The sequence below is a fragment of the Thermobia domestica genome, chromosome 18 (assembly GCF_964235325.1).
Source record: "Thermobia domestica chromosome 18, izTheDome1.hap1.1, whole genome shotgun sequence".
Lineage (NCBI taxonomy): Eukaryota > Metazoa > Arthropoda > Insecta > Zygentoma > Lepismatidae > Thermobia > Thermobia domestica.
In genome coordinates, this window is record NC_137471.1 from 3,809,271 (window position 1) to 3,823,465 (window position 14,195).

General features: G+C 36.1%; 1 protein-coding gene across 1 annotated transcript in view; it reads left to right on the top strand.

Annotated features, from left to right (window-relative positions):
- Positions 1 to 14,195, top strand: part of Arms (Ankyrin repeat-rich membrane spanning) — a gene marked incomplete in the record, with an annotated part of 380,241 nt that overhangs the window by 272,129 nt on the left and 93,917 nt on the right. The window contains 3 exon segments of the mRNA XM_081746181.1: positions 2,124 to 2,291; positions 8,870 to 9,038; positions 14,023 to 14,069. Coding sequence (XP_081602307.1) covers positions 2,124 to 2,291; positions 8,870 to 9,038; positions 14,023 to 14,069 — 384 coding nt within the window.

The following is a 14,195-nucleotide window of genomic DNA, read 5'->3' on the forward strand; positions in this document are numbered from 1 at the left end:
TAATCCGATGAAACATACTTGGTGCTGTTATCACAGGTTTTCACAGAATAAGTACACTTTGAAAACCTGCCGAATATAACCCGATCCGCCTTTTGTATATATATATCAAGTAGTTAAAACTGTGTATTCCTGGTAGTCCAGTGGATATGGTAGTCTTGTCTTTTATCTGAGAGATTTCTGTGGAACGCTGAGTTGTCGTGTGGTAATTTGACAACGACGTAAATTAAAAGGAAGCGAAGTCCGATGTGAAAACCGACGCTGTGACCACCCATTATGAGTTGCACGTGCATCATTTGACTGGCCATATCTCATAGTAGGATGCGTTGTCATTTTAATCAGTGTATTTATTTATTTATAAGTATAGTTCCAGATACAGCAGGTTGGCGATTTTAGACTGAAATATATATTAGAAAAAGAAACAACGTCAACAAGAAGCATTTAACAATAGTAATAGCAAGAAATAACAGAATATAAACAAAAACATGAATAGATATTTAGAATTTAATGTTGCACATCGTGGAACGCAAAATTCTTTCAGGATTAAAGATATCTGTGAAGATGAAACCCTGAATTCAGTAAGGACCCTGTACGTGATGGACCTTCGGACAATTGCAAGTCTAGGTTTCAGAACATGCAAGAGCCTCATATTCCATATTGTACGATTAGTTACTCGGAAATTCTTTGTGCGAAGTAGAGTGACAGTTTAATTCTTCATTTACTATTTTGTGTGGAAATAAGATATCAGCTTTTTAGCAACTAGTACTGTTCATTGAGAAATGTAACAGTGGATAGCTAAAAATTCTCATTAAACTATACGTCTAATAACTATTGTAAACTAAAGCAATAAGTATGAACCGTATGTATGAATAATGATTAAATATAAAAGCAGTGAATTCATAATAAGAAAATACGAGAGCAAGTCGAAAATTACCCATAATGTAGCTATAACTTTTCTTACATTTTCCATCCTCGTTTATTTTATTGTTATGCCGTTTTAGTCATGCTATGAAAGTTTGATCGTAATTCTTCCATTTGTCTTCCTTTTGTTGCAGATAGATCATGGCTGTTCCATTAGAAGTTTGCACCAAAGAGGAACAACGAGCAGTGTATCAGGGACCAGACGATGTGCCACTACATCAAAATCATTCGTCTGTCTAACAGTAACAGTAACAGTACCATGTCAGGTGCACGCTCAATGTTGTTATCCTCCAGGGGCGGATTCAGGGGCAGTCACCCCCCTCCCAGAAGAGGAAACTTTTCTATTTTATATATATAAATAAAACCCATCCTAAAGTTTGGAACCCTTAAAAGTAGCAGTATGACGACTCACTGCCCCCATCCCTCCAGAAGTCAGTCCTGGATCCGCCCCTGTTATCCTCTGTGGCTGTAAATGTTCGTCCGTAACATTGGTGCGATAATTTTTGAATTTTTCAATCCATTCGTAGACACTTCGTTGCTGCAAGATACTGTTCCCGTATTGAGCCGAAAATCTTTGATGTATTGCAGCCCCTGATACACCTTTCGACTGCAAAAATCGGTTCAATGCTCGTTGTTCCTCTTTGGTGCAAATTTCTAGTGGAGCGGCCATGATCTATCTGCAACAAAGGAAGACAAATAAAGGAATTGGGATCGAACTTTCACAGCATGACTACAACAGCATAACAATAAAAGAAACGAGAACAGAGATTAGTACAAACAATCTAAGAAAAGTTATTCTATAGCTACATTGCGGTTAATTTTTGACTTATCCTCGTATTTACCTAAGTACATCTTCTTTTATTTGTTTGCCCGAATTTTCGGTATCTCTTCACTGTCTTTTTGCGAGGGGTGAAAATACGACGAAAAACAAGATTCCAACTAGTTACATCCTTACTTTTACCTCCCTGTCCTCCAAAAAAATTTGACTATCCTGTTGTTGGTATTTTTCTTTCACTACTAAGTTATTTTCAGTTGTTCTTGTCTGTAAAATTCAATCCAAATAGTGAAGTTGGGATAAACAGATAAAAGACGTACTTAGGTAAATATTTTATTTTACTTGCTATTATACATTAACACACAAGTACGTAAACGAAAATGAATGTGTTAATGTTTCATAAAAGTGATGACAATTGTATTCTTCGCAGCCTGAGTTGCTCGAGAAGAAGCTTTCCTCAATGACAGTTGATGACGTATGTGCCATTTTGAAGGATGTAGGAGATATACGGGATTCGAGGAAATACGAATCAGTTCTCAAAGAAAATAATGTAAACGGCCGAGTTCTCCTACACTGCGACTTGGACGAGTTGAAGCAAGTAAGTTATATTTTAATATCAAATTTTGACATTATTTTACATTTGTAGAGAGAGAATGTCGATGTACGTAGTCGAAAAAGTATTTCTTTCTTTCTTTCTTTCTTGTTTTCTCTTTCTTTCTTTCTTTCTGTCTTGCTTTCTTGCTTTCTTGCTTTCTTTCTTTCTTGCTTTCTTTCTTTCTTGCTTTCTTTCTTGCTTTCTTTCTTGCTTGCTTTCTTTCTTTCTTGCTTTCTTTCTTTCTTGCTTGCTTGCTTTCTTTCTTGCTTGCTTTCTTTTTTCTTGCTTTTTTCTTGCTTGCTTTCTTTCTTTCTTGCTTTCTTTCTTTCTTGCTTTCTTTCGTTCTTCCTTGCTTGCTTTCTTATAACATTAGTATTAAAATTCAATAAAGGAATGGTTCTGACATTGTGATATGGATGTGAAAGAGTTCTTAACAAAATACGATCAACAAACCTGTGATTGAAGTAATTTATACATAATTTCATAATATTCAGAAGTGTCAGTCAGCCTTCAACTAGATTATATCACAGTTATTTACATAGGACATACTTCGACTTAAAAGAATTTCACAGTATACCTATAATGATACGCATAGATATACATCGGAACAGCCTTAAAGGGCTCTTTCCCCAACCACTGCTTCTTTTCACCCCCACAACCCTCGGTTAGCCCTCGCGAAGCGTGTAAGCTGTCACTGCTCTCAGTGTTGCCGTACCTCCGATCCACTTGTGTAATTAAAGTCCGGCAAAATAAGGAGAAAGCTTTCCTTCCTATTTTTAGTTAATAAAAACAAAAATTAAATATATATATATATTTCAACTAGGAAAAAGGAAAGAATGAAGAGGAATCGAGGCAACATTGGTTTTTAGCCAGAAGGGATCATAAATCTCTACCACATGTCGCAGAGACTAGTTAGCGGAAGGTTTAGAGGGGTGGACAGGGTTTTCAGAATTCTTGGAAAACTAGCTCCCTAAGTATGATCCAAAGTTTACTTACCTAATATAAAGTAATCTTGTGTGGGATCGCATCTCGAGAAAAAGACTGAACCGTTTGAAATGAATTTTTTAATATACGTGGAAACAGTGGCGGATCCAGGAAATGATCAAGGGAGGGGCTAAACCATAGTTTGTCGCTGTATCCGATGTAAAACAGGATTGAAGTCCATTTTATCCAGTGTATACCTGAGGGTCAAGGGGGGAGGCTATAGCTCCCCCTTGAATCCGCCCTTGCGTGGAAGGATCAAACACTAAGGTTAAAGGCTGATATTTCAAGAGTTTCGTCTGTTATAAAGGAATGAGGAGTGTGCGGTAATTTTAATACATCGAGTCGGCAACTGTGCAGAATTTCAGCTACCCGCCACCTACGGCGCTATTTGTATGTAAACACAAATGACGACCGTGGAAGGATCAAACACTAAGGCTAAAGGCTGATATTTCAAGAGTTTCGTCTGTTATAAAGGAATGAGGAGTGTGCGGTAATTTTAATACATCGAGTCGGCAACTGTGCAGAATTTCAGCTACCCGCCACCTACGGCGCTATTTGTATGTAAACACAAATGGCGACCGTGGAAGGATCAAACACTAAGGTTAAAGGCTGATATTTCAAGAGTTTCGTCTGTTATAAAGGAATGAGGAGTGTGCGATAGTTTTAAGACATCGAGTCGGCAACTGTGCAGAATTTCAGCTACCCGCCACCTACGGCGCTATTTGTATGTAAACACAAATGGCGACTCGTTTGGAAAACTGTTCTCGCAAAGAAGTCCGTTCAGTTATTAGATTTCTATGGGCGATACATGCAACTGCGGCTGAAATTCACCGGCAGAAGTTTACAGGGAGATTGTGTCGAAAGTTTGCAGCTGGTAGAGAAAACATCACCGATGAGGAGCGCAGTGGCCAACCCAGTACGGCATCAACAAATTTAAACACAGCTGGATCATCATCGACCACCCTTCCTACAGCCCGGACCTCGCTCCAAGAGATTTTTACTCGTTGCCGCACTTGAAGGGGCATCTAGGAAGCCGTTGCTTTCCTTCAGACGATGACTTTCTGACAACGTGACTGAACATGCAAGGACAGGATTTTTACCAGGAGGGAATGTTCAAGCTCATCCCACGATGCGACAGGTGCCTCAACCTCGAAAAATAACCTAATGTATGTGCTATCTGTTGGCTGTATTGATTGTATGAAATAATATATACACGTTTCACTGCAGGCTTTGTAACCTTACTTTCCGATCACTCCTCGTATGTAGTTATCACCTACCTCAAATTGGGGTTTTTATCTTCACATTAATTAAAATGCTTATCTTCATTGGGGGAGGGGAGGATGGTCTTTGAAAATTCAGGTTTTAAGAGGAGAAAGATAGAATATGTTTATTTTTTTCGTCACTTTGAAATCGTCGTTATCTGTTGTTTGTGGGGCATCACGAGAAACAGCTATTCCATTTGAAATTGATTTTGAAACACGGTTTGATCATGTCTTCTTTGATTAAAAGGCATATTCTAAGAGGGTTCGAAATTCATGCCAAAATAAAGTTCATCACCACACTTCCATTGAAATGCGTATCCTAAGAGTAGGGGGAAGGAAATTCCAGTTCTTTCCACAAACTTATTCTCCCCACGCAAATAATGGGCTTTCATGTAGTGTATGATATTATAAAGTTTCCCTTGGATTGAGCAAAAATAGAATAATTATACTCGGGAATCGTTTTCTCAATTTATTACAAAATTCCGTTCTAACACAGGATAATACAAAATAAGTACAAATTCTCTAATGTTTGGGCTAAAATAGACGTCTCCTAGACCTTAGAGCCTCGGGAAGGTTTCCTCACCAAGCAAGCTAAGTGAGGAGGTTTAGGACATTCAATGCTCCACGGCGAGGAGAGATGTGTTAGAGTCTCGACAAAGCTCCACTTCAAGCTAAGCAGGCAAGGACTACCACGAAGCTCCACTGAAAGCAGAGAGAGAGCTAAAGCGGGAAGGGATACCTAGAGCTCCAAGCAAGCTAGAGGAGAGGAGGTGACCAGCAGAAGACTGATAGTGATTGCTAAAAACATGCTAACTGTCTTCTATTTGCAGACGACCTCAAAATATATATTAAGGTAGATTCAATTGATGATTGCGAGAAAGTACAACAAGACTTAACTAACATTATGGAATGGTGTAATAAAAATAAATTTAAAATGAATGTAAATAAATGTAACTTCCTACGTTTTACACGTAAGAATAGTTATGTAGACTATACTTATTCGATTGATGGGACAAAATTAAGCTCTCCCAAGTATATCAAAGATCTTGGAATTTTCTTTGATCAAAATTTAACCTTTAAACATCATATGGAAACAGTAACGAGCGAGGCTTATAGAAACCTTGGTTTTATCATGAGGCTAGGTAAAGAGTTTCGTAATGATTTAACTTTAATGAAATTGTACTTCACTTACGTTCGGTCTAAGTTAGAATATGCTACTGTTGTGTGGACACCAAATATGCAAAAATACTGTGATATGATTGAGGGAATACAGAAAAAATTCCTAAGACTTCTAACGTACAGGAAAACTGGGCTTTACCCGAAATATGAATCTTACAGAGAGTTACTGGAAAATTATCAACTACCCACTTTATACGAAAGAAGAAGATATAATGATCTAATATTTTTATATAAATTAATACATGATAAAATTGACTCTATTGAGCTGCGTTCGTTACTTTGTTTTCAAGTCCCATCAACCAGAACGAGGATAGGAAACACATCTACGTTTTATCAAAGAAAGGCAAGAACAAATATCCTTCGGAAATCTCCTATATGGAGGATAAGCACTCTCCACAATGAAGTCGAAAAAGACTTCAATATTGATATATTTAGCATGTCGGAAAGTGTGTACAAAAGAACAATTAAACAGGCATGTTTTGAAAACGGCATATAAGGAGCTCATATGCTAAAGACAATATGAATGTGTTTTTTTTAAATTGTCTATTTTGTTATGTGTATTTCTTTTAATTATTTGTATATCTCATTGTTTTGTATTAATATGTATTTCGTTGTCAAAGGCAACACAATAATTGGGCCTAGAGCCTGTTGTGTTGTGCTTGAACTAAAATAAAATAGTGGCGCTGGTTGTCCTGTGTCGTCACATGACCAGTGACGTCCCTGGTGTTCGTGTCATCTGGTACTGTAGTAACTTGTAGTAGGACGCACATGATTGATGTTTATGGGCACGTTTTGGTTGTTAGTGAACAGAGCCATGTGCAGGATATTACAACATACATAATATATATGTTGTAAGCACATAGAGTGAAAGACATCTCACAAGTAAACCTTACGTTTGGGTGAATCGAGTTGCTGACTGAGACACATATGAGAAAGTAGTACTAAATGTGGTCAGTATTGCAGTAAAGTTGTAGGTGCGAAGCTCCAGGGGTTTAGGAGATACAGCTACCAGAACATCACATGGAAGTACAGAATAGTCTTCATACAGTTGGAGGTAAAAGCCGTGTAAGACCTCTTGTAACGACAAAAGGTGAATAACAAGTATATGGGTACATATTAGGACTAGGGGAAAGTCATATAGTAAGGGTATACCTGACGGTGGCCATCTTGAAATCCACCATATTGAATTAAGGTTAAGTTTTTAAAATAGGAATGGGGTCATGTGATACATGATTTAAGGCGCAAATTTAATCAGAAGAACAATGGTGACGTTAATTTTGATTTACGCGCAATTGGTAAAAAGTTACAGGGAAATGAAATATTGTTGCAGCATATGTATTAGGTCTTTACCCCACCTTGTAAATAAGGTGTCAATGCTATGCGTTTTGTTTAAAACTTTTGTCTGATTCAAAATGGCGGATTTGAACATGGCCGCCATCAAGGCAACTCTTACCATAGACCTAATATTTATCCATTTGCTTTTTATTTAATTATTATCATTAACACAAAATTTACAAGATGGGGTAAAGTACTAATACATATGCTGCAACAATATTTAATTTCCCTGTAACTTTTTACCAATTGCGCGTAAATCAAAATTAACGTCACCATTGTTCTTCTGATTAAATTTGCGCCTTAAATCATGTATCACATGACCCTATTCCTATTTTAAAAACTTAACCTTAATTCAAAATGGCGGATTTCAAGATGGCCGCCGTCAGGTATACCCTTACTATATGACTTCCTCCTAGTCCTAATATGTACCCATATACTTGTTATTCACCTTTTGTCGTTACAAGAGGTCTTACACGGCTTTTACCTCCAACTGTATGAAGACTATTCTGTACTTCCATGTGATGTTCTGGTAGCTGTATCTCCTAAACCCCTGGAGCTTCGCACCTACAACTTCACTGAAATACTGACCACATTTAGTACTACTTTCTCATATGTGTCTCAGTCAGCAACTCGATTCACCCAAACGTAAGGTTTACTTGTCAGACGAAGAATCCCTCCCTCGGGAACTGGATCATCTCAAGAAGACGCTACTCCAGAATAATTACAAGAAGCATGATATCAGTTTGGCCCTGAAAAGGACCTTTTCTGAACAGAGGAAATCCAAAGAAGAAACTGAAGAACCATTGAGTATAGCAGTTTTACCATAACTTTCTGGAAAGATCTCCCGGATTCTGAAAAAACACAACATTAAGACCATACACAAGCCGCCACCAAAAATCAGAAACTTACTTCGCCCGATCAAAGATGACTTGGGCTTAAAGACACCAGGCGTGTATCGTATACCCTGTGAATGCGGAAAGGCATATATAGGACAAACAGGACGCACCATTGAACAACGTTGCAGAGAACATGAAAATTACATTAGACTATTCCATCCAGAAAAATCAGGTTTAGCTGAACACAGTTTAACAGAAGGCCATAAAGTTTTATTTAAGGACGCATTCATCGTTACCAAGAGCACAAATTACTGCACCAGGATAGTAGCCGAATCTCTTGCCATAGTTCATGAACCGAACAACGTTAATAGAGGCACTGGATTTCAACTCAGCCCCCTGTGGAACCCGGTCATCAGTATTACAGCAAAGAAAACGACACACAAACATCCAGATAACCCTCAGCCAATCAATACCACGGACTACGGAACATAGCCAGCCAATCACAGCTCCAGTTTTCAGATTGAATCAGCCAATCAGGAACCAGCATTTTTGCCAGCCCAGAGTATATATTACTTATATCCGCTGATCTCTACATAATTGCCCTGATGATGAGAACGATGACAGCTCTCGAAACGTTGGCCTATCCACCAGTTTTCACGTGGCTGATTGCCCGAGAAGAACTTTATCATACATGATATATAGTTCACACAATATCAGTTGAAAAAATACATGTAAAGTTGATTGCTCAACTGGTGATGGCTCAAACTCGTAGTATCCCGCTCTCAAAAAATTAATCGTGTCGCATTCTCCCGGTAATACAGAGAGTATAACTCAAGTTTGTGCTTGTCAGAGGTCAGATTAACCTACTTTTTAAACAGTACAACATTAAGTAGGTGCTATCTTAAAACATGTCTATGTTTTGAATGCTTCATAATTATGCTTCGTTCTTCTTCTTATTATTATTATTTTTTTTTTTCTCTTGTAGGTTTTAAAAATGAACTTCGGCGATTGGGAAATATTTAAGATGTTACTTATTTCTCTGAGGTCCAGTGAATTTACCAAAGTAATGCAGCTTTCCGAACACAGCCCAAAAGTACGCTTTAATGTCCCATCCAAGTTTGGCGCCAGAGCGGCAAGCACTCGGGATGATCCAGGTATGTAACAAGGCAATTCTCCGGAAAGATAAAAGAAATGTCTTCAAAATAATCCAACAGTCAAAAATTATAGCTATCAGATTCCATATAAGGAAATGCATTGCATAATTAGAAATTGAACAGTTCAATCTGTCTTTTATTTTATCATTCGTGAACTTACCCATGCTACAGTTTAGTACAGCTGGACATCGATAACTCGAATTCCGTGATAACAGCATTTTTTTCACATTTCCTTCAGTTCTCCATAACACTCAATGTTAAAGTAACCTCTGTAAATCTAATGTTTAAAAATTACAACCTCGATAAGTCCAATTTCAAGGGTTTCGTAATCATATTTAGAAACGTCGGTAACTCGAACTTCCTTATCTGGGAGGGGGCGCGGTGGCTCAGTGGTAGAGCGTTCACCTCTGGTGCTTGGGGTCCCGGGTTCGATCCCAGCCCCCACCAAGTGAACTTTGTGGTGGACAAACACCGTGCTCGTGGGTTTTCTCGGGGTACTCCCGTTTCCTCCCACTTTCTTCATTCCACCATTTCACTCATCTCTCATTATCACCGTCTCCTTTAGCCTAACCGGCATAACCGTGGGACATAAAACTCAAATATTTCATTTCATTTCATTTCATTTTTTCCTTATCTGGGAACCTCTACAAGTCGAAGTTTACTTCCATGAATCGAATTTCTCTTGATGGCACCTTGGTAACTCAAAGCTATAGGTCTATGCTTTTACCTAATTATCATCGTTTCTAGTCCTGTCATTGTTGGTAATGCGTACTATAATTGTTTTCTACTCATGTCTACTTTTTTTATTTTTACTAATCATCGTATTTAATTTAAGGAACTTCGAGTTATAGAGGTTAAATGAATAAATCTTCGAGTTATAGTGGTTAAATGAATAAATCTTCGAGTTATAGTGGTTAAATGAATAAATCTTCGAGTTATAGAGGTTAAATGAATACATCTTCAAGTTATAGAGGTTGAATGAATAAATCTTCGAGTTATAGAGGTTAAATGAATACATCTTCAAGTTATAGAGGTTGAATGAATAAATCTTCGAGTTATAGTGATTAAATGAATAAATCTTCGAGTTATAGTGGTTAAATGAATAAATCTTCGAGTTATAGAGGTTGAATGAATAAATCTTCGAGTTATAGAGGTTGAATGAATAAATCTTCGAGTTATAGAGGTTGAATGAATAAATCTTCGAGTTATAGAGGTTAAATGAATACATCTTCAAGTTATAGAGGTTGAATGAATATATCTTCGAGTTATAGTGGTTAAATGAATAAATCTTCGAGTTATAGAGGTTGAATGAATAAATCCTCAAGTTATAGTGGTTACATAATCACTTTTCGTGAAGAACGCGGAACCTCACTACCTCAAATTTTTGTTGTAGCCACCCTTGATAACTTGATCCTTGATTATTCGAAAAACTCGATAACACGAATTTTTGTCTTGGCGTGGGAAGCTCGGGTTCGATTCCCGGCGGGAGCTCATGTGGTTCGGATTCCACATTAATCAATAGGTCCACGTCTCATATAGCCTCGCTGCTGAAAAGACACGTTAAACTCAAAATCAACTCAACTCAACGAATTTTTGGCTATTTCCTTCAGCTTCGAGTTATCGATGTTCACTGTATTTTTACAATTCTCGTACATATTTTTCATTTTGTTCTTTCTTTTTAACCCCATTATTTAGTTAAATATTGAAAACTATTAAGACGATTGTAAAAGTGCGTCTATCAATAGATGATAGCACGATCTGTTTCAATCTATTTTTTTTACTGAGTGATAATATTCAGAATAATTCAGTCGAATTCAACAGATGAATGTTGAAATTTTACTCGAAGACAAATTGAATAAGTCTTCAGAAAATAGTCCATGTACTCTTTAGACTTCCAAAGTATGTTCTGCATAAGAGTCGGAAGTCTTAACAGAATTGTCATGTCCGTCTGTCTGGCGACAGATATCAGAGCAAAAACTGAAAGAGATATCGAGGAATTATTTTTTGCAATCGATTCAGCTCTCAAGAAGAGATTCCGGCTCCACCAGTAATCCTCTGTTCCAGTGCTGCAATAGTCCGTCACTATAAATTTGCAGTGTTGTCAACTATGTTTAAATTGAACAACCCTATTCCTCTCCATTTGAGGAAGGGTTATATATATATATATATATATATATATATATATATATATATATATATATATATATATATAATATCATAATTTATTACCGAAGTGGGCTGTTTTTGCAAAAGAAAACAGTTTATCATTATCTTTCCTTTATGACAGAATGGTTCTCTTTCGATCTCATATACAGTTGAAGTTGAGTGATTAGTCTTCTTGGAAACCCGACGTTTTCCTTTAGGTGTCTGCTGGCTCTCAAGAACACAATCTACTACTAACTACAAACCAAATTGTTGGAAACAGACCGTAGAACTGATGACAGAGACCATATCCTCTTCGACTCTTTATTCTATCTGTAAAGAAAGTGGCTCAATCGACTCTCCAAATCCAAGACTCGAGCTTACTTTTCAAAAACCAGATTACTATTTAAAATTTATTTATTTATTTTATTTATTTATTTATTTATTTATTTAATATACAACACAACAGGCTTAGTGCCCAATTATAGTGTTGTGTACATACAGTAAATGGTACATACATAAAATGCTTAATTTCTATAGAAAATTTCTTGTTTTACATATGATCGGAACCTGTTTCTTGATAAACTAAATACATCCACTTTATCAAACTTATTTACAATGTCATTATATAACGTACACAGCCTCCACATAGGGGATTTAAATAATATATTGCTTCTGTGTTTTGCACAATAAAATGTACGTGTATTCTCTACTTTGGTTTTGCAAGTGGGAATCCGCAATGATATTTTCGAGACCAGCTCCATACAATCAATCTTATTATTTAATAACTTACATAAGAATAACAAGTCCAACATCCATCTTCTTTTTTCTAAAGTTTGAAAATTAAAATTGTTTACTAGAACATTGTAGGAAAAATATTTGGGATAAAAACTTTTTTGTATGTAAGCATTTTCAAGAATTTCGTTTGAAGGCTTTCTATTTCTTGAGAGTATTTTTTATTATTGGGAGTCTATATAGTAGAACAATATTCTAATTTTGATCTAACATATGTAAAATAAAGTGTTGCTACCGTTGTCTCACTGAAAAAGTCTTGCCCTATTCTGTACATTAAACCTAAGTTTCTATATGCGCTGTTTGTTATATTTATGTGTTGATTGAAATTTAATTCAGGATCGAAAATAACACCTAAATCTTTTAACAGTACTTGGCCTAGACAGTTTGGTTTCTTTCAGTGTATAGTCAAAGGTGATGGGATTACTTTTTCTCGTAAAAAAAGGGATTTACACTTAGATACATTTATTATTAATTTGTTGTCATCGCACCATGTTTGAACTCGCTGTAGGTCTTGTTGTAGTTGTATTCAGTCTTCAGTTGAATTAATTATAGAATATGACTTGAGATCATCAGCGAATAGGAGAATCTTAGAGTTTTCAATAAAAAGCGGAATATCATTAATAAGTAGGAGAAATAACAGAGGATCCAGATGAGATCCTTGAGGAACCCCAGACAGAGTAGCAATCTTTTCAGTGATATGTCCCTTGTATAGAACAGATTGTTTCCGATTGCATAAATATGGCACAATATATTCAGTTGCCGACTTTGTAAAGTTTAGACTTGCTAATTTTGCCACTAGAACATCATGATCCACGACATCGAATGCCTTACTGAAGTCGGTATAAATAACGTCTACCTGGCCGCCATTGTACGTTGCTATAAAATTTGTTACAACTGCTAGGTTTGTTGCAGTAGATCTATTGCGTAAAAAAAAAAAAAAAAAAAAAAGTTGATGTATTGATATAGCTGGTTTAACGTGATTCAGAATTCGCGCATATAAAATACTCTCAAGAATTTTGGCAAAAGGAGATAATATAGGGATAATAAAATACGGGACCTTAGCAGTACTCTTTTTTGTCCTTCTATCTTTTTCATATTTGTTTTATAGCATTGGCCTAGAAATATATCTATTTTGCTATGCTCGCTTATTTTACATTGAAATTATGGGGAAAAAAGTAGTGTTCGGTGTGTGAAATAAGCTATTTTGTTTTATCGTTAAAAAAAAAACAGACAAAATGAATGAATGAATGAAAAAAAAATGAAGTTGACTTCGTGGTGCGTAATTCCAATTACCTGTTCCTCTATGTCATTATGAATTCAGAACTTACAAAAAAAAAAAAAAAAAAAAAAAAAGACACATTCTACCAGTTTATATAGACACATTCTACCAGCTTAAACAATCTGTAGAATGTCAAAATTAAAACTTTTTAAAAATATAATTGCTGTTACTTTTTTTTCCTTATTTTGCTTTTCATTATCATACTTGATTGTGATGCATAGAAAACGTTTAGTATCTCACTATATAAAATAATAATAATAATAATAATAATATAATGGTTTTCTTGCCTGGACCTCTCAGGTCTCCTGCCCATCTAGCTTGCCTGGATCTCTGTAGGAATTCAATCTTTCTCTGTGCTTGCCTGGAGCATTTGGAGATCCTAATCGCAACTAGTTAGCGTGCCTGGAATTCTGTGGTTTTCCTGCCTTCTTAGCGTGCCTGAAGCACTGAGAATTCCTAACCATAATCACTTAGCTTGCGTGGACCTTTTTGATATTCTTCCCTTTGCTCCCTGGGCCTTGGAACACCTATTTTTCCAGACAAAGTACATAGAAAACACTGTATTAGTCTTCGGATTACAATTAGAGTGATTTTGTGTGCTATATTTGTATATAACAAGACTTTTATAATAAAGGGTTTTGGGAGAAAATTGAATCCCATTACTGTACATTGCTCTTATTACTTTATCAAGATAATTTTCTAATAGCAATACTGATAATCTTTTATATATCTCTGAAATATTCATAAAATCACTTAATTTTTTCGTAGGTGCTGAAGGAGCTGCAACTTCCATGCAATCAGTATTAGAGAAACAAGTGAGTACTAGTATAGAACCCTGAACGTACTTCATATTTGAACAAAATAGTTTGCAGTTGTCAATTAAAAAATCTACATTAGTAGAAATATCAATTAAGAAAATATTTAATTTTTCGATACTAATA